We start from the raw sequence: 27733 nt of genomic DNA on the forward strand, positions 1-27733 counted from the left end.
GCTAAAAAACTATTCTATGGATTGATTACTAGATGTACACGTGAAGGTGAAGGAAACTGAAATATTTCCTCTTTAATAAAGCACAATCTTGGATACTGGTTTAAATTCACTACAGTGTTGTCCTGATTGGATCTTTGGATCAGTTAGCTCAGTACATTAAAATTGTGTGAAAAATATAGTATATAATATATAACTATTGTTCTAAATCATGTATAGACTGGTGTTTGAACATTATTAAAACACCATGTTTATACTACATGTTTTTTTCTGTGAAAACATTATAAATATTTTAAAGAAAGAAAAAAAAAAATTCAAGTTGGCTTCTATAATTCCTTCGTGACCATGCCCCTTCAGCAGAGTAAAAAGGTGAGGCAGCTCACCTGAGTGTCGTGAGGATCGTGGTTGGGGCGTAGGACGGACGTGCGTCCCACTGGAGGTCCTGAGAAGGGAGGGGGCGTACAGAGAACAAGGTTTCCTCGCCCGGTCATCTTCCCCCGCCATGCTCTCCTCTGAACTGGTCCGTGCTTTGGGCTAGAACACAGAAACATAATTTTTTTTTTTTACTAACATACTAACTTAAATCTAACACTAAAATAATATAAATAATATAAATGTGAAATTTCTCTTATTTTCTGAATGATATTTCATTTCTGAAACTACATTATGACAGTGATGTATATACGATGCAAATACAGTTTTATCAAGGCTTTGGCTTAAAATCCATTGCTCTGTAATTAATAAAATACAAATAAAATACATTTTTCCCTGTCCAGTCAATAATCACCTTTGGAGGAAGTGGAGGTGGAGTTTCATCAGCTATGTCACTGTTGGCAGAGAGAGTGTTACTTCAGTTTGGTGTGTAAACAATGCAAATACACATTGACACAGATGTGAGTGTGTGCTTCCTTATCTTACCTAGCAGCTTGTATCGTAGGGCTGAGGTGGACAAAAGACAGAGAGAAGGTCTCAGTGCAATCTATTGAAATTAGTGCATCTTTATAGGCTTGATTGTAGAGACAGAGAAAAACCTGAGGGCACTAGAACGCCATCAGAGAGTGCAGACCTCCACCAAGGTCAATGTCAAACAGCATACACTTCAGAGCAAAAAAGTCTAATTCATGGTAAATGATCTAGATCTTTTTCCCTGCACCAAGTTTGGTGCAAATCGGTCCAGTATTTTTTGTGTCATCATGCTGACAAATAAACAGACAGGGGTGAAAACATAATCTCCTTGGTTTAGGTAATGACTGCTGGGAAAAAAAAAGTCAAACACATTGTTAAATATTTCTGGTCCTGACCTTCAACAAATTACCAACTAAGAACATTTTACATGCAATTAGCTGTGAACATTACAGAACAGTTTGAATTCAGGCTGCTGTGTTGTTTTGTTAAATGTGGATTTGGTGACATTGTGTGATGTTTTCTTACATATCCACATCGTCATAGTCATCATCTGAGTCTGTGTCCTCATCCCTGAGAGACAAAGAGAACAGGGAGGTTGAATATTTCACTCAGATATTGGCGTTTAATGTGACTCCATGTCTGTGACTGATCTGTGATCCAGTTACCTCACTGGACTCTTGCTGCTGTCAGTTGATCCTCGTGATGGTCTCAACTGTAATAAAACACATGAAAGGACCAATCTTTTAAAAGATGATTTCTGTGAGTACAAGCTTAGAGATGTATAAAACAAGGAGGTGGGAAGAAAAAATAGAAAAGAAAGGACCCCCTCAGTCACAAAGTCTCACCCAAACCATCTATTTGTTGTGTTAAATTAATCGTTTTGTTTGGCTTATGATAAATAAAATGATAAATTCAGGCAGTGTGCTCAAAGTGATGTTAGGAAAGATCCCAATAAAGAAAGCAAACAGGGATTCCTGCACAGAAAGTTCTCCTCAGATGAGTCCTGCGCTTCTTACTGACATTTACAGGACATAACACAAGAGTCAATCACTGTTTATTATTGTCTGCCTTTCCCAGGATCAGACATGTTGACTTTTTGCAAACTGTGGTATCAGCAATGTGAAAACAGAAATAATTTACTTTGAAATACTAACAGGAAGGACGTTAGGGCGAACACATCACTATCTGTGCCCTATGTACAGTGTACTGGATGCACTGAGTGTATGTACAATATGTATGTATTTATGGAATGTATGTATATACTATATTTATCCACTATGTACTTTATTGTCTGCATGTATGTAAATATATACATACACAATAATACATATGGAAGTGTTTATCTATGTATGCACTGTATGTATGCACTTTATACAAGTATGTATTTATGTAAATATGTACAGTACAGTGCAGTACGTGTATGTACTGTATGTTCATACATGCATACTCAACATACAGTACAAATATATATACATATATAAATATGCTTGTACATATGCATATTTTGTTTGTATGCACACATAAATATGTAGTAAGTTGTTTGTAAGTAGGTACATAATTAAACAGATCATTAAATATCATTAAATGTGTTATAGGCTTACCGTTACATTTGGTGAGTCTTTCCTCACAGGCCTCTGAGTGTAGATCTGTTCCACTGAGCAACCACAAGTGAAACAATTCAACACACTGACACTTCACATTAATATTTCATGTCTTAACATTTCAGCCACTGTCCACAATGTTATACCCAGAGAAACTTAGGTCTGAACAAAATAGAGAATACATTTGCATTTTTATCATCTAAAGAATCATGAGAAACAGGGCTGAAACAAATGTGCCAGGGCAGCAGGATGAGTGAAATGATGGCAGCTCTGATATATTCAAACGTCTTCAGTGATACTGGCGACCTAAATGAAGATGAAGTTCTGAGAACAGAAGTAATGGCTGAGAAAATTATGACTTATAATGAGGAACAGGAAAATCATCCTCTCTATTTAAATGGATATAAATACAAACTATTTTGGTGTTATGAGAATTTATGTTGATATAAGTGGATTAATTTTGTCTTCTGCTGTATTGTATACACAGACTTTATATTGCATATATTCTCTGTACTCTTTGTGAGCTAATATTCACAATATACATATTCATTTTTGTGAGTGAATATTAAAGCATCTTTTCTTCAGCAGATAAAGAGTCAAATGACAGAACAGTTGAGTTGAAAAAGAAAATATTCCTGGCAGGAAATATATATATATATGTGACACAATGATATAAAAAACATGAAGACTTAGTATGTTTTCTTACGGCTTATGTCAGAGTTTGTCCTCTCCGCCCGGTTGTGTTTGTTGATGGACTGGATCCTCCTCAAAGATCCAGGAATGACCACCTTAAATCAACAACAAAACATATGGTTGACCCAACCACCAGTTGGAAAATGTTATTTTATAGCTCATTTCCAATGAAATCAAATTAGACCCACCACAGCCTGAAGCAAAAACGGAAATAATAGATTCTAATAATAGATTTAATATCTTTTTTGACTAATCAGCAGTTCATGATGACATAAACAGATTCTTCATAGCTATTGAGAGCTTCATCTCCATTTATTAAAGAAAGTGTTAATAAGAATCTGGTTCAGACCTCCATGTCCTCGTCCTCTGTCATCAGGCAGGTCTTCAGTTTCTCAGGGTGGTGGAACTTCTCCAGCAGGTCCAGGGTCAGCTCCTGGTTCAGACATTGCTGGGTCAAGAATGAGTTCTGCAGAGAGGGGAGACAGGAAGCAAAGAATGGAGAGAGGGACAGTGAGCACAGATAAACTGAAACAGAAGGTAACCACAAGAAGAACGCAGTTAGCAGTCAAGCCCAGACAAGTAAATTCAGAAAACAACTTCATCAATTTGACAACACGTGTTGCAAATACTTAAGTGTTTCCAGCAGGCAACGAAAAAGTGCAGATTTTTTTGATCAATGATTTTGGTGATTTGCCTGTGTTTTATCCATTTGCATGTGTTTTCTTAAGTTGCAGTGCGTTGAGCTCTTGGGGGCCACCTGAGGAAAGACCCAGACCTGACTGAGACTGGGTGACATAGGGAAAACTGAGCTGCTGTTTTAAACCTGGTGTCCCTGATTTTTTTTCTTTGGCCACTTGGAGGCAGCGGAAACAAGTTGTGAACGAAACTTTGACAGAAGTTAATATGGTGAAATTCTTTATCTCAACCAATTGCTCATTTAGAGATTTAAAGAGATACACTGGCTTTCATTTGGAGCCAAAACATTAAGGTTGTGAGCTGGACAGCTGAACAATGAGGCAAAACTCACTGTAAAGAGACACTGTAAACTGTCTTGTCTTATGCACCCACAGTCTGTCAGTCTCTCTAGGCTCAGCTGATCAGTCAGTCTGATGCAGAAATTACACTATATCAACTCAAAGTGAAGAACTTGTGTGAAGTACTGACTGAGAGCATCTTGAAGGCGCTGGGTCTCTTCTTCGGGTTCCTCACCAACATGGCCTTGACAAAGTTATAAAAAGTGGACGACCTGCAGACCAGAGACATGTTGGCAGCATTTTATAAACTTAAAACTCATAAACACAACTTTATACTCTACATACAATTCTTCATAATTACATACAGCACACAGACATAAAGAATGGATTGTATTTAGATGCTATTTATCAGCTCATATTGATACACCAGTAAGAGGTACTTCTTCATTTTCATTTTTATATGTGTAAACATACATTGAGAAAAACATTACGCACGACCAGCAACCTGCACCTGATCATAACAGACTGATTGATGTAGGAACTCACTTCTCCCATGATTAAAAGATAAAATAAGAAATATATAATAATAGTGTAGTAGTTGTTATTTACCATTTCGACTTGTCCTTCAGTTTGGGAGGCTGGTAGCCACTCTTGGACATGAGAAACAGGACGCTACAGGAAATAACACAGACGACCACAGTCAACGTGTGCTTGATTCAGCAAAGTGAGGAAGGTGTGTGTGTGTGTGTGTAACTGGGCAATAGCATGCATGAAAATCTGTCCGCCAGACGTGTGGGTGGTGGAAATGTTGTTTGTTTTCTATGAAATATAAAAAGACCTATCAGCATGAGTGGAAATGTTTTTTAATACTTTTCGTGTGTGTGTGTGTGTGTGTGTGTGTGTGTGTGTGTCCGTCCACATGCATGCTGACTCAGGAGATACATCTGAGGTGTTTTGCTGAGGCTGATGTGAACATGTTTACAGATGGTTTGAGAAGATCTGTTGTGTATATTTGTTGTGTGTATGATCATGGCAGTGATCAGGGCAGAACACAGGGTTCATCCCCCATTTCTTCACGGCTCTTTCATGGCAGAAATTTTCTACCTGCAGTCAATCAATATCTGCAGATATTTCCACAGGAGCAGTAAACATCGTATTCAACTTTCTCACGCTCTACAGGTCACTGCTGCAAAGAGGCAGACGCTTATGTTCCACCTCCATAATACAAAGTAGTGCTGGCCTCTTCCATTCACCCTCCAGCACTGAACTGAACAATTTGTTCTGTTATCATTAATCTTATTAACAGTCTTTGTAGAACTACTTTCTATTTATGAAATAGTTCTGCTCATTAGCCAGAGGAACTCAGAAACTTTCTGGAAAGAAATGTTGCTGTTTAATTCTCATGTGTAATTTTCCAGCACTGTCAGAAATACTAATTGAATTCTATTCACTTCCATTGTACCAGGATGGAAGCAGAAATCTCAGTGTTATTTGTCTCAATGCTATTTTAAAAACCTGGACAAAATAAAACCAGAGGTGGGTGAGAAAATATTACATATTTTGACATTTTGGTCAACTGATGCTTTGAGGTAAATTGGTGTATTGCTCATTTATATCAAAATAAATGGTGCAGTATCCAAAATGAAGCAAGTGATTATTTTAGCTTAAATTATAGCTACATAAATCTTCTCTGACAGGGTAGGAATTAAATCTAAAATACCAGTGGTTTGGTTAACAGTTATTCATGAGGGAGAATCGATTGGCTTCATAATGTGCATCGTAATCACTATGACAAGTACCACAAGTCTTGTTCTTCTTTAGAAATTAAACTTCCTGTGTGTGATGGGTGTGTATATAAACACACTGAATGGTTTACATGTAGCAGTGTCATCAGTGTTTGAATGTGTATGTGGAGAGGTGTGCACATTCTTATTACTCCCAGAGTGTATTTACCGCAGCGGGTGGACGTCAAACATTGGTGGCTGCAGCTCTGCCAGCTCTATAGCTGTGATGCCCACTGACCAGATGTCACATAGTTCATTGTATCCGCCTTTTATCTCCACTGCTGCCACCTCTGGAGCCATCCTGAGGGCGGGAGGGGAACAGCAACAAGTGGTTTTAACATCATGGATAACTTAACCAAGCAGAACATCTGTAGTTATACTACAACTTTTTATGAGAGACACAGCTGCTGTGACCCCAGACTACAGCCCCGTGAAAACAACAAGAGGGGGAATGAGAAGAAGCTTACTATGAAGTGAAGCAATCGTGCTACTGACGACAAAAATTATTCTCAGTTCTCAATGATATATTTTGAATATCATTGCAAAAGTGTTTGCATTAGGTATGCAGATGCTTGACAAGTTATGTCATCATGCAGTAAACATGATATCCATATATAATGGGAGAAGAGAATGCATATTAATCTGCTCCAAGCAGCCACCTGCAGGGGTCCACAGGACAACGTTCAAAGCTGCAGAGAGAGTGGTCTCTGGGTTTTGAACTTACCAATATGGCGTCCCGATGAAGGACATCCGCCGGGCCAGAGTGGCTGTGATCTGAGCTGAGATCCCAAAGTCAGCTACACATCAGAGGAAATTTTAAAAAAAACTAATTGAAAAGAGCCATTCAGTCAACACCTGTCATATTTGCATTTTTTTAAATCTCGCTGATGATGGTGTGCAAATTAGCAAAACAGGTTTTTGCAAATCTTGAGTGAGCCTTTGTAATAATCTTAAAATCAAAGCCTTGAATCCAAATTTAATTTGTACTTTTTTTGTTTGACATGAATCACAGGGTATCTGCAAACTGCTACAAAAGCAACAGACGCTAAAACTTGTCTCAAGTGCATTCACCCAACTCTTTGAAAAAGGCTGTTTACTTATTTGAATGTTTTAAAATGTTTTTAATATATAAGGAAATTTCTTTTAGGGTCGTCAGTATTATTCAGTATTTATCCCTGTTTGCATTAACATGGTTTATTCAGAGGAACCTCAAAAACATCTAAAGTTCCTTGCAAATGAAACAATGTTTTGAAGTGTTTTGAAGAGCACCACAAAATAAATTCTTGACCAGTGGGAAACACACAGAGGCCCATTCATTGAGCCATTCAATAACACACAAACGAGACAGCAGAGATGTGTTAATTGAGCCGTAACTCTTGCAGCGAGTGACTCATCTTAACCACACCAGTACAGTGCACAACAGACAAATGCAAACTTCCACCTACCCAGTTTGACCTCGCCCTGATCATTGAGGAGGATGTTGGCACCCTGGAAGCAAAAGAGAGCGAGATAAACATGAACACAGACGCAACCACAGGCACATCTTGTTTTACCAAGACTCTCCTTTACCCACTCATTGATCTTTAACTGATCCCACACAAGAAGGAAATTAAAATCTGCTAACTCTGGTTTACTTGATTAACTTTATTTATTGTTGCAGTGTGTTTAATGTTGTCTTTTGATGACTGGTGAAACTTCATTTGGGTAGCATGCCCTGCAGAGAGTATTTCTAACATTTCAGAAAGTTATTAGCTGAGATTCAACAACTCAACTGTTTCACTCACTCTCACCATTTAATGGTTTAATAATTGTTGGTTGAATATTTGTATGTTGAATATTATTTCAGATGTTCAATAAAGGTTAGTGAAATGTTACAAATGCTCTGTAAACTCTCTGTAGGTGCACCTTCCCCAATAATATGATGGTTTTCTGTTGCATTAACTCCAGTCAGCGTCAATTAATTTTATTTCTTTATCCGGCATTTCAACGTGAACATTTTCTCTCATTTTGTAAACTACTTTTTAACCATAAAGAAATACAGTTGAAAATCCAAGCTTGAAATTACTAATTTCCTAATCTTAAAATAAGAGAACAAACTATTGTCTATCAGCTGTTGCAGTATAAAACTAAACGCATATTTTTCCAGTTGTTCGGCAGGAATACCTACGGGTCAAACCCTAATCTTCAGCACCGTGTTTGCTTTGCTCTTATTTACCTTGTTGCTGTTGCAGTGACCCAGTTTTTCTAACAGTAATCAGAATGTTTCATCTTGTGTAGATTTTTTTGCTTTACCACAAATAAATGCAAGATACAAGTAAACAAGAATGTAGAACAACAGTCCCACATCACCGTGTGGCATGCTCACCTTGATGTCTCTGTGGATTTTCTTCTGTGCATGCAGGTAATCCAGGCCCTGGTCACAAAGACACACACACACACAAATAAAAACTTGTACTCATTATTTTCGCTCATTAAAATCAGTTCAGCAACAAAGAAAAAACAGAGAATACAGGTGTTTTGTGCCTATAAGACATCATTATTAACATTAGGCTCATAATAATAATAATAGTAATAATAATAATAATAATAATAAAACCTAAAACTATAATAGGTATACAATTACCTGTAGCATCTCCCTGCAGATGTAGGCTATCTGTGGCTCAGACAGAGGGCCGGTCACTGTTGAACACAATTTACTCGTTATAAGTTAATAATAATGGAGAAGCAGCTTTTAAAGCACTGTACAGTACAATGACTGTAAAAACAGATTCAGTGATCAAGGTTCAGTACAACAGTAACATACTGTAGTTGTATAATGGTTATTGAGTGTGTTACAGGATGGTTTTAATATTGATTTGCATATCAGATCTGTGGACTGGAACAGTTTGTAACTGGTGTTGCAGCTTCAGAAAGACGCCAGACTCACTTGCACCATTGAGTTTTTTTGGTTTGTACATAATGTTCACAATAACTTAAAAAAATCAAAAATACTACTATAATATTTTTAATAAAATCAGAAATTTCAAAAGTAAATGTCCACTGCACAGTTAATTACTTCATTCCTTGTAAAATTGTATGTGCCCTTGTCTTGGTGCCCTGTGACTCTACAGTGGTGGCTGAAATGTTTTATCTGTCTTCATCAACATCTATAGCACTCATCTCCTGTGTCTGCAAGAGACCGTGGGACAAAAACTCAAAATACCATTGCTTACAGATCCACTGTAGTAAGTCTTTTTTCTCATATGTTTAGAATGAGGCGCACTCAGATGACCTGAGCTCAGTCACTCTGTTGTAGTAGCCTGACTCTGTCCTCGAGTGAGCAGGTCAAAGTCGGCAGGAGTAGGAGAGGGATTTCTGAAGCTCTAAATCTCAACCTAATGCAAATTAATCACATGCTAATTGTTTTTAAGACCACATATATTATGGTTGATTCTGAGGGTCACTCAGGTCATAAAGTCAATAGTTAATTCCCCCTTAATCCTTTATCAAGAGCTAGTAAGACACAGCTCTGTTAGATGTTGTGTTTTGGTTTACATATTTTCACTGAGTTGTCTTTTTTTGTCTGTTTTAAGGACCATGTTAGGAGAACTCTAAGCATTCTTGCCTGTAGATCCACTGAAAAAATGAAACAGATATAAGACCCATAAAGGCAGTTTCTTCATGCCAGGTTCATATAGACACACTCCCTCACCATGGTAGATATCCTGGAGGGAGCCTCCTCCGCAGAACTCCATACAGATCCACAGTTTATTAGCTCTGCAGACAGAAGAGGGAAATCTGTGAGTTTTCTGTCTGTAGCTATGAGATATATATATATATAGAAGAGAGGAAGAGTAAACACAGGAACAGACAGCTCACCGTATGTAGCTGCCATAATACGCCACTATGTTGGGATGTTTGCAGCTCTTCACAATGACAATCTCCTGCTGGATGATTGAAAAATCATCCTCTGTGGAGCCAGACAGAGACAGACAATGCATGTTTATTATTATCATTGCATTACATATGAACACATGTGTAGTCAATACTTGGGTGTAAATTACCATAAAACCAATGCCTGTTTTCAGCATAATTACATATTCTTGCACAGTGTAGCACAGTGTGTGTGTGTGTGTGTGTGTGTGTGTGTGTGTGTGTGTGTGTGTGTGTATAAGAGGCATAGCAGTTAAATTGACTATATGAACTAGAAAATTATGCAACAGCTCATTGTAATAAGCTAATAGATAATCACTGGTTTTGATTGTCAGTAATAAGTGAGCTTGGGACTGAGGTTGTTCAACATCATCGCTGACTTTCCTTGCTCGTCTTTTCAGATTATTAATGAGGCTAAAGTAAGTACAAGTTCAAACTGTATAGCTGGAAAAGGGAAAAGTGAAATGTGAAGCATCACAGTCCGAGAGTCTCAAAACCTGCTGTCAAACTCCAGAACATCAGTACAGAGCGTCTCTGAAGTCAGACTCACAGCTGTGGGCTTTAATAAGGAACATATTAAGGAACAGATGAGATGTGAGGTGTCCACCAACATAAACATGTGACCACAGATAGCGACAGATACACTTCTCCCTCAGCTGTTGTGGTAAATTGCTGCTTTCCTGTAAATACAAATAATCATCCCCGAAACAAAAGGCACATGCTGTAAAAAAGCTGAGCCAAGCCCCTTTACTGACTGACGTAAGCACATTTCAGGAAGTTTTGGCTTGTATTCCCAATTTTCTGGTTTGGGATGGTCCTTATCATGCTGAAGCCTTTATACAAGCAAAAACAAAGATGGAGTGGGCAGTGGCAGGAACAAGGCCAACTCTAAATACACTGTACCTCATATGTCTTCATCCCCTTAACATTCAGTTTTTAACTTTCATTTAACTTTTATTTCCCATAAAGTTCCTCAAAACTGAGCTGGACACATTTTATACCTAAACATTGAGATCATTTAGTTAAAGAACTGAGTTATGTTTCTATTTCTTGCATGGATATGTCTCACACCAGAATTTAAAACAGATGAACAGAATAAATCAGCTTGGTCTCATAGTTTTGATTTGTATAATTTCTGTTGCTCTGCCACACTGTGCAAAATAATGACTCTCTCTCTCTCTCTCTCTTTCTTACTATGTTTGTGTCTAGCTCTGCCTTTAGCTTTTACTGCAGTGTAAGGTTTTGTTAAAACCTCCTGCTGAGGAATCATAATGAGCCTGTGAGCTGGTAATTGTGTTGCATTAAAACAAGTTTGGGGACCTTCCCCAGATGAAGCTGGGACTGTGCACTCAGCACAGGCTGCATGCTTCTTACCTTTGTGCAGGAGCATGAGCAGGAAACCTATAGGTCTGTTTTTCAGTGCCCAGTCTCATTTCAACATCTGATGTTATAAAAGCTAAATAAAAAATGTAGCACACTGATGGTTTAAAAATGTGGCTAAAGTAAATGCAAAGATGAAAATGAGTTCTTCTATTTCGTGCTGAAACTAAATGAAAGGAGAAACTTCTTCACCTGGCTCCATCTTGATGACCTTGATGGCTGCCAGCTCTCCATTCTGCTTGTTACGTGCCTGAAAATACAAGAACACAAATACCAGGTTAACATTTTTACACTGTAGCTGTCAGTCATTCAGTGACAGTACATTTTAAGTGTGGTGTATTTAAGTTGCGTTGTTTTCTGTGTGCCAGCAGAGCTTCATTTGCATTTTAGCTGTCCAGATCAGTGGAGTGCAACAAGCAGCCCTCCTCACCACTGTGACAGTAAAGGACACAAAAATACACGTACAGAAAATCACACACACACACGCGCACGCACACACACACACACACACACACACACACATTTACAGCGTGCACTCGTGCAGGCAAACATACACGCACATGCTGACCTTTTAAGTGTGATAGCAGAGTGTAGCGACACTTCTCTTTACTTATCGACATTATTTATAAACAGAAACCATAAAGATAACTTCCTCTACATATAAATAGTTTCTAAATGGGCCCAAGTTGATAGTAGGTTCTGTACTTTCCTTTATTATGCAGATGTTATTTAGCAGAGTGTCACTGAGGGAGACGTTTCACGTCAAACATAAAAGCTGGTGCCAACTATCAGAATATGCTCCTGTTAAAATGATCAGTTTCTAATGTTGCAAGTAAAGGTGCTTTACTCCTTTAGAGTTCATGCATTAATATTTAAAAGATTCAGCTGTTCACAAGAATCAGCTTCAGCGAGTTTGCAGCTTTTTTTAATTTATTATCTTGCTGACTTATTGGTTATTTTTCTTTGATCACTTGTGTGGTCATTGTTCATGTTCATTCTCTAAGCTAGAGACTGGTTGGAGACTGATTATTCCCACTTTACAACATATTTTGAAATTAAAATGACAAATGTATGATTTATGTTACATTTTGTGATCAATATAAGAATGACCTGGACTCAGCTTGAGCAGTGAGAGGCACGATTGCTCAGCAACAGTGACAAAATAATTAACTTCATCAGCAGAAAATCAAAGGAAAAAGATGTTGCAGCCCCTGCCCACACTGTTTGATTGACAAGTGGTCACTAAGGAAGCGCCACACCACTGAGCAACAAAGATGGAGACACAATGAAAAATGAAAAACAAAGCAACAAAAAAAAACAATGCTATCTTTCAGGTAGACAATTAAGAATAAGCTCCTCTTCTCATTGGGTACAAAGGCTCCTCAGTGAGGGGGGAGAGACCGCACATTAGACCTTCCAGTCTGTCGTCTAGATATGACAGCCCACCCACTTCTCTGAGAGGAAGCACACATTAACAATTTCACCCCTGAAATAGAATATAGTCATAAGTGTACTCTATCAATGAGGGCAGGGCAGGTGGTACACAGTGACAATGGAAACGCCACTGTCTCAGAGAGGGAGTTATAAAAACACAAATAGACACATGGATACTTGATGGACACTTTTGTCCAAAGTCACTCTGTCCTATGTTTGTTACAAGCAAATCGGATGATAGCATCGTCATGGAAAAATGTACATAGGCCAAGTATTGGGAAATGGTTAAAGGAACTGTCTCAATGTGTATCCTTAGAAGAAATTACTTATTCTATGAAAGGAAAACTAGAGCTCTTTAAAAATTCTTGTCTTGTGCTTATTCACTGTTATAGTTATGCACTGTTTATTTGAAAAAGTATTAAAGAAAGTGTTTTGAAAAAAAAGTCACAGACTGACAGGAAAGCTGAAACTCCAACACCGTCCTCGGCCCAGGAGCACAGGATTAGGAACACTATCAACAGATAAACTGCTGGATAACAATATTTACAGTTACACGTCTTTCAGACTCATCTTAAGAGAAGGATGTCTTAATGCTAATTAAATGAGAAGTACACTTTCCCTGAAGGAAAAGACAAGTTTTTTAAAGACACGACTAGAAAGCAGGCAATGGCTGCCACCACCTTCAAAGCATTCATTTTCTCAGAAAATTAAAACCACTATCATCATACAAACTGTAATGGAAGCTGACACTTCACAGTTGAAGATATTTTAATGCTGGTGGTGTTCTGTCGCTAAACCAAAAGTCTGCCTTTGAGTTTGACTTTGAAATGGCACAATGGAAAGTCAGGGTGTTGTGGTCACAGTGGAGGATGGTCATAAACAACTTACTTACCTTCATGAGAGACATTTTTATTTTCAGTGGAGGCTTTCCTTATTTAACCAAGACCAAAGTCTAACGCAACTCTGTCACAAACACAGTCACAAAAAAACAAATGTCTCGTGTCCTACTTGCACTTTCTGGGCAAAAGATTTTAGATGCTGAAGTATTAAGTTATCTGTTCCTGAGAGATCGTTCATGGCCCCAACGTAATGGAAGTGTCTGAAACTTTGTAGTGCTTCTGGCTTTGACAAATTTAAAAACTCAATAGCAATGTCTCTGTCCAAAAACAGTGTCCCTGTTATTACTAACCTCACTGTGAGGAACTTTCTTTGGAACCACTTTCAGCTAAAAAAGTCCCTTTGAAAACAATCAGGTCTGTAGAGTATTTTTTCCTGGATTGAGATGTTGTGCTGCTGAGATCTAGATACTGACTAAAACTAAACATAGAGATAAAAACAGGGCCAGACCGGCTTGATAATTCAGCCCAGGAATCTAACAGCAGCTCACTCTCCACAACAGACCATTTATACTATAACTGTTTTATTCAGAAATTATTTTCTGTTTGCTGTTTAAACCAGTATCATAGCTTTATAGTGTTATTACTACATGCAAAAACACATATATAAATATTGACATACATATATACTAGGGCTGTCAATCGATTAAAATATTTGATCACGATTAATCGCATGAGTGATCATAGTTAATCATGATTAATTGCATATTTTTAATCTGTTCTAAATGTACCTTAAACTGATTTTTTTCAAATTGTAATACTCTTTTCAACATAGAAAAGAATAGACAAATGCTTACTTTAGGAAAAAAAATCATGTTTATTTATTGCTACAATGAGAAATACTCTCAGGTCAAGTAACATGTGCAAACTGCATTGTAAAACAAGATGCTGAAATAAACTAAAACAAAAGCCCAACAAAAAAAATTACAGATGGGCATACCAATTTACTAACTGTAACATTGTACTATAATGTTAATAATAATCCATTACTGCTCACGACGGCATCGACCTCGGTGCATTGCTTCCTGATTTCCTGAGCTACGGAGTGGCCAAAGGTTCAAATGTCACAAGCGTTAATCACGTTAAAAAAATTACTCCAGTTAAAGGCATGTTACGTTAACGCGTTAATAACGCATTAACTTTGACAGCCTTAATATATACATACATATAATTTATGTGATTTTTTTTTGAGTGTTAATTTTGCACCTGGTATTTCCTCGTCTCTGACTGAACTCGTGTTGAACATCATGAAGATCTAGTAGCTTAGAGTAACTACTTCCACCTGACAGAGAAGAGTACACAGCTCTTTTTTTCAATATTATTTCCAAGCATGCACACGTCCGGCTTTCTTTTAAACCATGATTCAATGTTGAGGTCATTTACAAGTTTTTTTAGACTCTGTAGTTGTGTAGTTGTAATATTTTTACGTTCTGGGGGCCGCCCTGCTAGTACGTCTCTCTTCTCAGCCGCTCGGCCACGTACTCCCAACATTTGATGAAAGCAGAAATAATACCATCAAGTTAAAGCAAGGCTGATGATCTACATTTCAAAATGAAAGTAACTGCTCAGTGTTGCTTTTGCATTGATTTACCCATTTCATATTGTAGTCTTTACACCTTTTTAAACACCTCAGCCACCAGAAATCCTCAGCGTGCACTGACGGCCAGCCTGGACCTGCATAAAAATATGTTTTCTTGGGATTTAGATGAACTGACTGAAGTCACTGACTTGAAGTTGCCGGAATTTAAAGCTTTTTTTGACTAGAAAGACTCCACAACAAATTCTTGACGATCTCAAAGCATTTTAGCTAACAATCACCTGCTAACACATCCACCAGAGACACAACATCACATCAGAGCTGTGTCTCTGGTCAGCACATAAAATTACAATAAGTTCAATTTTAACTGCCCTGCCTCTGCTCTGGTCTCCACTACCAATCACTTGTTTACTTGGTCAATGTGAGCTTGGCACAGCTGTCTATCATGAGAGTCACAGTCTCTGTAGCTACTGTATGTGCTGGCTAAAAAGGCAAAGAAATGAATTAAACACAAATAAAAGCAACTAAAAGGCTTGGTGTTAATTGTGTGTGTGTGAGACTCTTTCTCAGATGACCAAGTCAATATCAAAAGTATCACCTCATGCTGTAAAATCATGCTAATTTATTTAGCAAAGCATGCCTAATCAGCTTGCAAGCTGTAATCCCTCCACTGTGCATCATAGTGTTCATGTCCAACACATATCTGCACATGAGAGTTTCACACAGCTCGAGACAGGAAGGTGTTTTCTGCGTGATCAGTTGAGACTGTAAACTGCACCGGACATCACAACATTCTGATGTCTTCTGTGAAATGCGTTTCTGAGAAAGTTTAGTCATGCTCATTGTTAAAGAGCAAATTACATGAACCTGTACAGTACCGTGTGGTGTCAGACATTATTACACAACACTTTTGGTTAAAATTGACATACAAGAGTTTCATAGCAGGTGAGTATCTTCTGGGAAGCGGAGGACCATGTCGAGTCATACCATGTCTGTGCTCACATGTGAAGCACAGTAGAGAAAAACAAAAGCAGTTAGTGGTTGAAAGGCAAGTACAATGAAAGCACCAATGGCAATGGAAACTCCATTCAATTGAAAGTCTGTGTGTGTGTCTGTGGCAGTGTGTGTGACTTAAGAGAGGTCACTGAGAGGAAAGACACCCTACAAGTCATCAGTAAACAACTAAACACACACACAGGTTGGACGTCATGGTGGAAGCCACAGCCCATCCACACCAATATTTCCATTTTGAAGAGTGCATTTTTTTTAAGGTTTATCTGATCACTAGTGAGGACGGTCTTTCCTTTCATTGACCTCTGTGATGGCACACACACACACACACACACATGCACACACAAAGCATACAAAAGGTATTACGTAAAATCATGATACGTGGATTTGTTGTGAAAGCTAATGAAAACCAGCAGGTTTAATCACACTTACAACTCACCTCAACAGTAACAAGAGGTAATAGATTCCTCTAACTACCTTTCCTCTAGACTGGTAAGTAGACAGCCCGTAATGCTAATGTTAGCTACGCAGCAATAGCAAAGCTTACAAATAGCTCCTTTAAAGACTGTTGTGCTTTGTACTCTTTTCTATTTCAGCACTGTTCAATAAAAAAAAGTACAAAAACAAAACAAAACACTCTTGCTAGTTTAATAATAACAAACACAATGTAAAATGGGTTATACTATATACTGCACACATTTCTACAACCACGACACATGGCTGATAAATACCAATACACCCATACATATAAACCTGAATTAAACCCGACTTACATCTATAATCTCCAAAAATAAACTTGACCATAACCCCAACAACTGAACCTTATCCTTACCCTCAAACCCAGACTGAACCCTGACCATAACCCTCCTTCTTCCCACCTCACAGAAATATTCCATGCTTCTAGCTTTCCTTATTGTTGTCATGTTTAGCCTGCACTTAAGTATAGTTTTGAGGTACTTTGAGTATTTGCATTCTACAGTACTTATACACTACATTTTTATTCCACAGTGGGTACCTTGTCATCCATCAGTGCTTAAAGAGGTTTTTAAGTATAGCTCAGGCTCAGGCTATAACACATGGTATTCATTCATCATTTACATAATGCAAACAAATGGAAAATACAATATGAATCATAAAAACACAAATGGTTAGAAACCATTTAGAAAGAAAAAAGATAAAAGCAACGATGTTAAGTCCAAGGTAGGTTTTAGATTTTAGACTGAATGCTGCTTCTCCATGTTTGGTCTGTGGCAACAGTTCACAGGCTACAATGACCTGACAGGTAGAGATGGTTCATATGGTATATATTATTAGACACACTGGAATCCAGTGCGGTGACCTGTGAATTGGTGTGATATACTGACTTTTGTTTGGGCTGAAGATTTCAATAGAAACCTCTGGATTTGAATCCTCTGGTTCTTGGGTTGTTTTAAGAGGACAGTATACAGACATGCTATTGATTTGATGTGGCTATTTAAGTTTGAGCTCTGAGTCCATGATAACACAAACATTTCTGACTTAATTTTAAAGACAGAGTCAAGATGAGCACTGACTCTTTTTTCTTCTTTTGCACTAAGGATAATTTAGTTTTGTCTGTATTTAGCTGAAGGAGGATCAGGCACATCCAATCGTTGACTGTGGGTAATTGAGCAAATAAGCAAAATCCCAAAACACTGGATTACTCTTTTAGGCCTTTATTTGATCTCATTAAAAACTAAAGCACACTCTCTCACATGAACACATCAGTTAAAGGCTAGTATTTGCCTGCAATTAGGTTGATTTTCTCTGCGCCATAAATGATCTCTCTTCCTCTTTTTTGGGTTAAAGATAAATCAACTGCAAATAAAATTCAAGGACATTTCAGTGTAAAACACACACAGGCAAACACACACAAACCACACTTTTTAAGCAGAAACTTGACACAGTTAACTCGGCTGTGCAGGCAGATTTTGTACCTAGTCTGCTGTTCGTTTGTCTCACTTCTTCATTTTGTGACTGAGGTTGCACACACACCAGGTGCAGCCCACAGCTTCTGTGAGGCTACAGGCCTGAAACTAGAGTTTGCACCACATTGTACAGCAACCCCAACTGCAGCTTAGTAGCACAAGCCACATCAGATAAGGAGAGTCAGGCTATTACTGTAAGGAGATGAAGATCCTGACATGGTCAGATGCAGAGTTGCACTCAGCTTAGTCAAGTCTGAGTCAATTCCCAAACTCTGCTCCCAAGAGCTGTTACACATATTTTATATAACTGTTACACATATCTTAAACAGTGTGCACAGGAAAAGGAAGGAAAAAATCAATCATCAAATATCAATAAAGGAGCAGATATTCATATTTAAACTGTAGAGATGGGAAGGAAAGAAATTTTAACTCAACAGCAAAAGGTAGTATAAGTCAGAATTAGCACAACTGATGTAACTTAAGAGTGATAGTTGAGTCTTTTTGACCATTATCGAATGAGACTGGAAACAGGAAGTAACCTCCTAGTATGAAAGTGAGTGCAACAGATCATATCTCTGAAGATACTACGTTGAATGTTTCTGTTTATATTAACTACAGAGTTGAAGTGCAGCACATCGAGGCAAGTCAGATTCAGCTTCCACTAGATATTTGACAGTATGCAGTGGATGCTCACATCTTACAGAGGATGCTACGGTTGTTCAATGGCTTCTGTGGGTCATGACTTTGCGCACTCTCTGATTCATATGTGGGGGGATCCAACAAAGGTGAGAAAATAAATGTAGTTCAGTTACAGGTGAGACTTTAACGTGCAAAAAAAAAAAAAAAAATCCCGAAAAGTACTTTCATAAGTATCCTGTTTGTCTAAACCTTTTGACTCACATAATATTATCAAAACCAAAACAAAGACCCATAAAAAACTATTAACCTGTTGGTAGAAAGTGACTAAAGAAGATGTGGAGAACGATAAATAAAGTTGCAAATAAAAGTTGAAAAAACTGCCCAACAGAAAATTCTTAGAAGTGAGATTTTTGAAAAATAAAAAAATGTTTGTGATTGACAACCATGTGTTCCTGAAACTACGCTGGGGCTGAATGAAACCTTAAGTCACTCAACCACAATGATGTGTTCGGGGTCATATTAGTAGTAGTAGAAGTTATATAAAACCTGAAAGGAAAAAGCAGTTTATTCATCACCTAACACAACTGAACTTTTAAACACAAACAACACCTGGTTACAGACATTAGAGCAACTTTGTGCGTCTGTCTTTGGAGAAGTCATTTGGAAAAAAGCACCACTTTTTTCCAGACTGAAATAGCTCTATTAATATCAGATTGATTTCCATGTAATTTCTTATAGATATTCATTCATCCCAGAGGATGAATCCTACTGATCATCATTCTCAGACTTTTCAAACATTTTTGCCGTTTAGTGACTCAGCAGCTATGGGACGGATTGCAGTGCAGTTTGGTACAGACATTCATGGTCCCCTCAAGACATTTCATCCAGCAGAATCATCATCAACTTGAAATCTGAATTGCTCCTCTATCTTTACGAAGGCGCCTGGCCTGAAGACATTTCACCTCTCATCCGAAAAGCTTCTTCAGTTACAGCTGAGTAAGGGGGGAGTTCCAGGCATTTAACGTCTTGTGGTGGCTTTAACACCTCATGGGTCATCGAGGTGCGTTGTTGACCTGCCCGGCCATCATGTGAGTCATTAAAGTGACCTGAGTCATGGTGTGGATGGGTGTTAAGTTGTCTAGGGAGTGATCTCAAGTCTGCACTGTAAGATGAGACTTGTAGACCACCTCCTCTGTTTTATGACAGCGGCTTGACATTCTTTAACTCCTCTCTCAAACCATCGGACATAGGTGGACTGCTGCGTCCTGACCTGAGTTGTGTTTGTAAAGCAGTTTGTGTAGACTACATCGCTCTGCCTATACCTGTGTGTTTTGTACTTCAGGCGACAAGCTCCTGCCTCAGTGTGTTGCTGGGGCTTGAAGTACACAGAGGTTCAGCATTTGTTAAAGATCCTCCTGAGTTTTTTTTAGATACTTCAGCAACATAAAGAATAATAATGTTGTTCTGTTTATTGTTGTTTTCTTCTCTTCTGTTGAAGAAGCCTTTCAGACAAGAGGTGAAACGTCTTGAACAACCTCAAGTCCAGTTGCCTTTGTAAAGCCCAGATAGCAGGCTGAGAACCTTCACAGACTATTTGTCCAATTCTCTGGTTAAAGACCAAGAACATCAGTTTGTGTTTGTGATGATTTTAGAATTTAGAGCATTTATATAATTTATATGGGTATATGACTTATTTTGGAACAGAAATACTTCCTTATATCAAAACACAATAAAGTATTTCTCTTTTCTGGATGTGATAAACCTGTCTTGACAAAATGAAAAAGATGACTCAATTCAACTTGCCTCGATACAGAAAACAGTGCAAATACTGAGGTGTAGCTACTGGTTGCTCCACATCCACTGCCTGATGTTGTCCAACAAGTAAAACATGGTACTATTTCCAGCACAATGATGGAGTTAGAGAAAGGAAGTTTGAAGGGGAAGACCGAACAGGATTGTGACGTCTCAGCTGGAAGAAATGCTGTTTGGGTGCATGCCACCAATGATGGTACATAACACTGTCAAATAAAAATAAATGTCACCACGAGATACCTGATATGTCCAAAGGTCTCTGTTTCTCCTGTCATATACAATCTCTCATTGCTTTTTTAACTTTGTAACTTTTTGTGTAATTTGTATTATTTATATATATGACAATTGCAGTATAGTGTATATAAAGTAAAACTGTATGTTGTGCTCCTCTGTGTTACTGGCTGACAGGATACTCTTGTGTTTTACAAAGATTTAATTCATGGAAGTTTTGTCATGATCTTGACACTTGATATAGCAGCTCTATAAAAATAAAAACAACTTCTCAGACACAGAACGTGACGCAATTTACATCTAGCTGCAGCTGACATGAGCCACGTTTTCTCAGAATCCAAGACATTCAAATCTCATGAACATAAACTATACAGAAGAAAATAAAAACACAGCCAGTTGTGCTGTAACTGTGGCCACATCCACTCTGTGACTTTAATGTTCTAATGTCTGTGTTCACTCCTTTTACTGAGCCTTCAAAAAGAGGGAAAGAGTTTATAAAAGCCACAGTGCTGTCAGCCCTCCTCCCTCTACAATATAATGATGTGAATATAATGTAATGGTATAAATAGTGGTCATCACACACAGACACACACACGCACACACACACACACACACACACACACACACACACACACACACACACAAATAAAAGACCTACTTTCTACCTACCTACCTACACGTCACCAGAAACATGTACTGAAGTGCATGTGTGTATGTTTGTGTGTTTGTGTGTGTGTGTGTGTGTGTGTGTGTGTGTGTGTGTGTGTGTGTGCGTGTGTGTGTGTGCACGTGTGTTTGTGTGCATGTGTGTTTGTGTGTTTGTGTGCGTGTTTGCATATGTGTGTCAGTCCATATGTGAAGAAACACCAACTATGCAAATCTCAATCTCTCTCTGTAGAACACAGCAGCAGGGTCTACTGACCTGTTTAGAGGAAGTGTGCTCACTCCACAGCTAACCTGCTTTGCATCAGTTACATTTACCGTTTAGTGCATTTCACAGCAGCCATTAGCATGTTGTATGACAGAACAGCTTGATTCTGTGAGGCCTGATGTTCCCCAGAGTTGTCAAAATGTCCAAAAACTGCTCTGAGGCAGGCAGCAAACAGCCACTTCATCATAAATGACCCAAACTAAAGACCAAAGCTACATTAAAAGTTTTTTTCTTATATTTTTGAAATCAAGCACAAAACATTTTGAATTGTCCAACCAACACATCTGGTGACATCATGGAGGGACAGTGGAGAATTAAGAAGTACAATTAGCAGAGTATTTATTGCAGCGTCTCCAATGATATGATACGTTTCTATAATATTAAAAATATATACACGTGATTTGGGGGTCATATGCAAAAGGGATCTTGATCTCAGTGAGATTACCTGATCAATTAAAGGTTACATATAATACACAGCAATGACCTGCAGGTCCTAATCCTGGCTGTGACAAAAATGCTTTTTCAGGTACTAGAGGAAAACACTGCATTAGGTCCCAGATAATTTAATTTAAGATGCATCACTGTTGAACTATTACAGATACAGATACAGTCTTTATTTATTTATATAGCACTTTTAAAGACTGTATCTGTAACTGTAACTATTAAATTCCAGTCCGGAGATTTGAAGCAAATCAAATTACCATAAATAAAAGTAATCTAGTCTACAAAATAGACGCCTGAGCAAGAGCGTTATCTAATGGCCAAACAAACATTTATTGTTTATTGTATGTATTTTTAATTCACTGGAACATTGTACCAGGTGATATTTTGACGTGTTAGTGATTCTACAAGATGTTAAATGCCAGCATAATCTGATTGTGTAAAAACTGTCCATCACTGTCACAGCATCATGGTACTTTATGATTGGCTAACAGCTGACAGTAAATCACAAAAACATCCAGATATCCTCAGCTCCTGTTAGCTAAACGTCCAATATGGTCGGCAGAGTCTGTGTTAAATTACTGTTGTTTGGTAAATCACAGCACACCACAGCACACCACGATTAACCTTATCATCTGTTTCTCCCTCAGTGTCAACTCCTTCAACCCAAAGCACGATGAAGGTTTTTACATTTCTGTCTTAGCAAAATCAGAGGGTTGAGGTTGAGGACAGACGAAAAGCGTGACTACTGAAGAAGTGTGTTGCCTCAAAGCGTAAAAAAAAGGTAAAATATGAGACGAGATGTGAGTTGAGTGCTTTTCACGCCCGTTCACCCACCCTGACCTCCACAGTCTTGAATGTCACAGTAAACCGCCTGCACTGGTGCTAAGTGTTGCCAGTAAACTCAAACCTTTAAATAAAATGAGTTACACAGGAACATAGGAAACAGGTTTCATCAGACATTACTTGCTACCGCTGGTGTGAAGGGAGGAGGTGGCTCCTCCTGAAAGTTTCAAATGAACCTTTCATTTTATTAAATGAGAAGTTCTGGGAGGTTTGCCAATGAAGCAATTCTCATGTTTTAATTCCCATAAATGAGTCCTTACATCAGCTGTTTCTTTTTCATGTCTGTTTACTACTGTTCTGTGAACACATCTCTGCTGGTCAGTGACTGACGCAGCAGCAGAGCAGGCCAGAGCAGAGTCACTCACATTCAGAAACAGTCAGGAGAGAAGAGAGAAACTTCTAATAACTTTAACTCTGATGTGAGCTGTGATTGTGACAACTTACTTAACTTTTCCATACATGATTGTGTCAGGTGTGAGCAGCTTTGTGGAAAGTACCAGAGAATCCTGAGAATACAGCTCACCTACACAAGAGGCCACATGTTCACTTTATCACCCTTAATCTACTTTTAGGCACCGACAAAACTAACACCAAATTCAGGCAGGCGGCTCAATTTATGTCTTACAGAAACAGAGTTACTTCTTTAGTATGTATTTAAAAAGGAAAACATTAGATTGATATAAAAATACATCATCATTCCAAATATAACCCACATGCAGCTCCCTTTATTCTCTTAAACATACAACACAATAGAATAACACAATCAAATTCACTTGATGACTTCATAACGCTGTCACTGATGTCGTCGTATATTTGGAGCCATAAAAAAGTCATGTGCCAGAAAAGCTGGAGAAGCCCTGTTCTGATCACCATCACACTGACTGGATGACACATTCTGAATTTTTGCTTGATGCATTTTACTGCCCGGAAACTGTGGCAACGACTTTGTAAAATAAAAGTTTAGCTTTTATTTTGTCCGCAGCACTGTTAGGGGAGGCACCGCTAGTCTCTTGCTGAGTCTTTTTCTCGTAGACAATCTTCTTTACGGGATAATGAGGTAAAAGGAAACGTGGAGTCCAGCCTTGAGTATGTTGTGAAGATTTAGCCAAGAGTGAAATTTTAAACATCACATCCAGGGGATTTTTTTTGCTGTTTAAAAATCTGATGATATATTTTTCTCTAAATCTTCTGCTGCAACAACAACAACAACAAAAACGCAGTGCGGTCTGTGACACTGGTTCTGGAAAGGCAAGTCTCCTGGAGTTCTCAAATGCACTTTTTCTCTACTTTGAAAACTACAAACAAAATTCCACTTCTACTAACCACTGTGCTGGAGAGCCAGCAGAAGTTTCAGAGGCAGATACCTCAAAACCTCAGCAGTTAAAACCTAAATTATCTGCATGATTAGATACCACTAACGGTAAGTAGGACAATATGTTCCTTTATGATGTGGGTGAACTGAACACAAAGCACTATATAAAGATGAGAGGGATTCCTGTTCCATAGCTTGACAGTGCACGTGGTTCAGATGCAAAACTCTGTGATGGTAGATTGCAACAAATAAAAATCAGTAACAAATGTTTCATATTTTTATATGTTGTGTATCTTATATGATACATATTTTTCTTATTTATAAAATATTTCAAATATTATGTATCGCACCAAACATTTCAATGCTTTCGTTGTTTTCGACAAAAGAGCAGTGAAATTCAACTACAGCCATGATCCTCTAGAAATTGACAGATTTGCTGAAACGTCACCAACATGTCGAGCTTGGGACGCGAGGAGAAAATGCACTGGAACCTGGTTCCATCCAGGTTGATGCTGCTGGTGTCTGAGGTGAGCAGTCTTACTCTCAAAGACTGTGTGGTGATTGCATTTCTGTTCTATGCTGCACCAGGGTCCCTGAGGAAAAGACATCTAATTTCCCTGTATGCATGTCAAGCATTTGTGTGGAAATGATAATTAACCTGAACCTGGACCTGAACCTGAATAAAACATTTCTCTTGAAATCTACAGAAAAGCAATAACACAACCGAGGTTTTTGCTGTATTGTGTGTTGGCGCCAGCATGCAGACAAATAAGGCCACAATGTCTATTTGCATCTAATAAGATATATAGTATAAACCTCAGACCTCAGTGGCTTGTAGTGAAGCCGGTGCTCAGCCAGCTCAGTCTGACTTTTCACTTGGGTTAAAATCTATTTTTCAGGAGAAACTTTAACAAACATAAATCCAGAAGAGGAGACATCGACCTGAATACAAAAGAATCACATATGAGGAGCAGGGAAGATGTGTGGCTGGGTCATCACCCAGTCAGGGGTCAAGGGTCAAGTTAAATCGCGTCTGATGGAAGCTCAGTGTATTTGACTCCACACTGAAGGTGAATCACCATACAGACATCACTGCCATTCAAATACTGTGTTTAAGTTTTGTTGAGCTCCAAAAATAGTTTTAACACAACTGAAAACACCAAATCATCTCCTGAAGATCTACAGACAGCAGAGTTCAGTCTGACTTCTGTTTCAGTTGGAGTAATATTCTCGAAAAAGTTTTCAGCTACTTACAAGAATACTTTCGCTTTTTGTAAAAACCACTTCCTCCAGCAGGACCGGAGCCTGCACTGAGGTTGTGATGCAGTGAACCAGTGAAATTAAAATAAATCACACTTATAGCTCCATCTGAACTGAAGAAATTCCCAAGGAGCAGGCCACCACACCTTCAGCCCAGAGAAACCACATATCTAATCGTAGACTATCGTAGGTTAAACTGTGAAGCGACACAAGTGAGCAACTTGTACAGTAGGCAGAAGTAAGACATACTTGACTTGTTCTGAAGATGAAAAGTGATGCCCGCAGCCACTGAGGGAAACATCTGCCTCACAACAATTAATTTAATCTGGTCACCAGCTTTACACTTGTATTTGATCGTAAAAATGCGATTTTTAGATTTGTCATAAGCTCAGATCACTTTCCGAGCTGAGGTGACACTTTGATCAGTGATCAGTGACATTCAGCAGCGGTATCACAGCAGACTGAGAGTAAAAGCGGTGGCTGATCATACTGACCTTGTAAACTTCTCCGTAGGTTCCTCCTCCAACTCTCAGCAGGATCTCAAAATCGTCCTGAGGGTTCCTGGTGGAGATATCCAGAGCTGCCCTATGTTGGAAGTCCATTTTGATCTTTATATTACTAATATTCCTCCTCCGGCATGTCACACACACATACTCTCTCTCTCACACACAAACACACTCACACACTCAGTTGCATTAACATGCAATTTGCTACAGGCAATAAAACTGAAGAACTGTCATAGACGTGAGCTGCTGAGTAAAGGCACTCCGTTTCTCTTTGTCTGTCTGACTTGTGTGTCGTTCAGCTACTGTCACACACGCCACACACACACACACACACACACACACACACACACGTCTTCCTGTTTCTGTTTCTCAGCCTGCTATCGATCCTCCCTCCCTACCTCCCTCTATCTCTCACACCTTCTCTTCTTTCTCGCGGACATTTTTTTCTCAGCTCATTTGCATAATCCAGTTTCTTGTTGGGTGTGTGTGTGTATGTGTGAGTGAGCTAGACAACGACAAGGAGAGAGAGGTTTACACCTTTTTGAGGGTTTTCTTTTATGTGTGTTTTCACCATGTGAGAGAGAGAGAGAGAGAGGATCAATGTACAAAAAAAAAAAAAATCTTTTAGGATGAAGGAATTGTGTCAGTTTTTAAGAGCTAACAGGGGGTCAAGTTAAAATTAGGATTAAAGGTCAAGATCTTCATAACAGCAACACAAAGACTTCCTTGAGCGTGTGTGTGTTTGGGAACGTATGGTTGCCTATGTGTGCACAGCTTGTAGATGATTAATTGCAGTTGTACTGTTTGGGGTTTTCAGCGTAAGTTTCAGTCTCAGCTTTACGCCTACTGAAATGTGTGTGTGTGTGTGTGTGTGTTGCAGCTCTGCAAGAAGAGTCACTCGTGCTTGGAGCTCCCTGTCAGCTTCCTGTTCAGAAGCATTTCCCCACAGATGAATAAGGGGCACCCGTTACATCCTGTTAACAAGTTGAAGTGCCTTTATCAGTTGTGTATCTGGTCTGGAAAACGATCCTGTTTAATGAATTTAAATCACTTTTATTAACATTATTAATCTGTCCACTTATAGCTCATATCTTTAACTTAACTTTTTTTCACAGGCCTGATTCCAGTTTTGAAGAAAATTATGTCTCTGATCTCAACAAATACTGTCCAACTTCCTTCCTGAGCATCTGAATCCTGATCCTTTATTGACCCACTAAACACACCGCAGCCACAACAGGCCGGTTTCAGCCCGGGCCACGGCACAATAACAGCTGCAGCTTCAGTCACTGATAACATTGGCTATGCTGCTCTCTTCATTGACCTCTCAAAAGCATTTGATAACACTGATCATAAAATCCTGCTCCACAAACTACATACTAGATGAATCCATGTTGAAGTGGTTTCTTTCTTACCTCACAGAGAGAACTCAGACTGTTGCTGCTAATGGTTCTCAGTCAGTGGGTTGCTGCAGGGTCCTGTTTACGTTATACAGAATAATTATAATTGCTCCTAATCAATACTATGCACAATTTTAATGGAGCAACCTGCAACCTGACCTCAAACTTTATTATCTAACTTTTTTTTATATCTTGCAACTCTTTGTCTTAATTCCTTGTTTATTAGTTTCTTGTGTTGATAGCTTTTGTTCTCAGGTCTAGACATCATAATCTCAATAATAAAATGT

General features: G+C 38.6%; 1 protein-coding gene across 1 annotated transcript in view; it reads right to left on the reverse strand.

Moving 5' to 3' along the window:
- LOC139631621 (mitogen-activated protein kinase kinase kinase kinase 5-like) overlaps positions 1 to 26381 on the reverse strand; it is a 32867-nt gene extending 6486 nt beyond the window's left edge. Inside the window, exons 1-19 of the mRNA XM_071495941.1 lie at positions 26038 to 26381; positions 11440 to 11497; positions 9814 to 9904; positions 9647 to 9711; positions 8579 to 8634; positions 8321 to 8368; positions 7401 to 7443; positions 6680 to 6752; positions 6125 to 6256; positions 4781 to 4843; positions 4362 to 4443; positions 3547 to 3663; positions 3211 to 3292; positions 2505 to 2557; positions 1569 to 1615; positions 1429 to 1473; positions 916 to 936; positions 785 to 824; positions 381 to 531 (exon numbers count right to left, since the gene is read on the reverse strand). Of these exons, the coding sequence (XP_071352042.1) occupies positions 381 to 531; positions 785 to 824; positions 916 to 936; positions 1429 to 1473; positions 1569 to 1615; positions 2505 to 2557; positions 3211 to 3292; positions 3547 to 3663; positions 4362 to 4443; positions 4781 to 4843; positions 6125 to 6256; positions 6680 to 6752; positions 7401 to 7443; positions 8321 to 8368; positions 8579 to 8634; positions 9647 to 9711; positions 9814 to 9904; positions 11440 to 11497; positions 26038 to 26145 (1375 nt within the window). The 5' untranslated portion in view covers positions 26146 to 26381. The remainder of the gene's footprint in view (positions 1 to 380; positions 532 to 784; positions 825 to 915; positions 937 to 1428; positions 1474 to 1568; positions 1616 to 2504; positions 2558 to 3210; positions 3293 to 3546; positions 3664 to 4361; positions 4444 to 4780; positions 4844 to 6124; positions 6257 to 6679; positions 6753 to 7400; positions 7444 to 8320; positions 8369 to 8578; positions 8635 to 9646; positions 9712 to 9813; positions 9905 to 11439; positions 11498 to 26037) is intronic.
- Between the last annotated feature and the right edge of the window lie 1352 nt (positions 26382 to 27733).

Source organism: Trachinotus anak, unplaced genomic scaffold, assembly GCF_046630095.1.
Source record: "Trachinotus anak isolate AG129_WGS33_773 ecotype Australia unplaced genomic scaffold, CSIRO_AGI_Tana_v1 ptg000014l, whole genome shotgun sequence".
Lineage (NCBI taxonomy): Eukaryota > Metazoa > Chordata > Actinopteri > Carangiformes > Carangidae > Trachinotus > Trachinotus anak.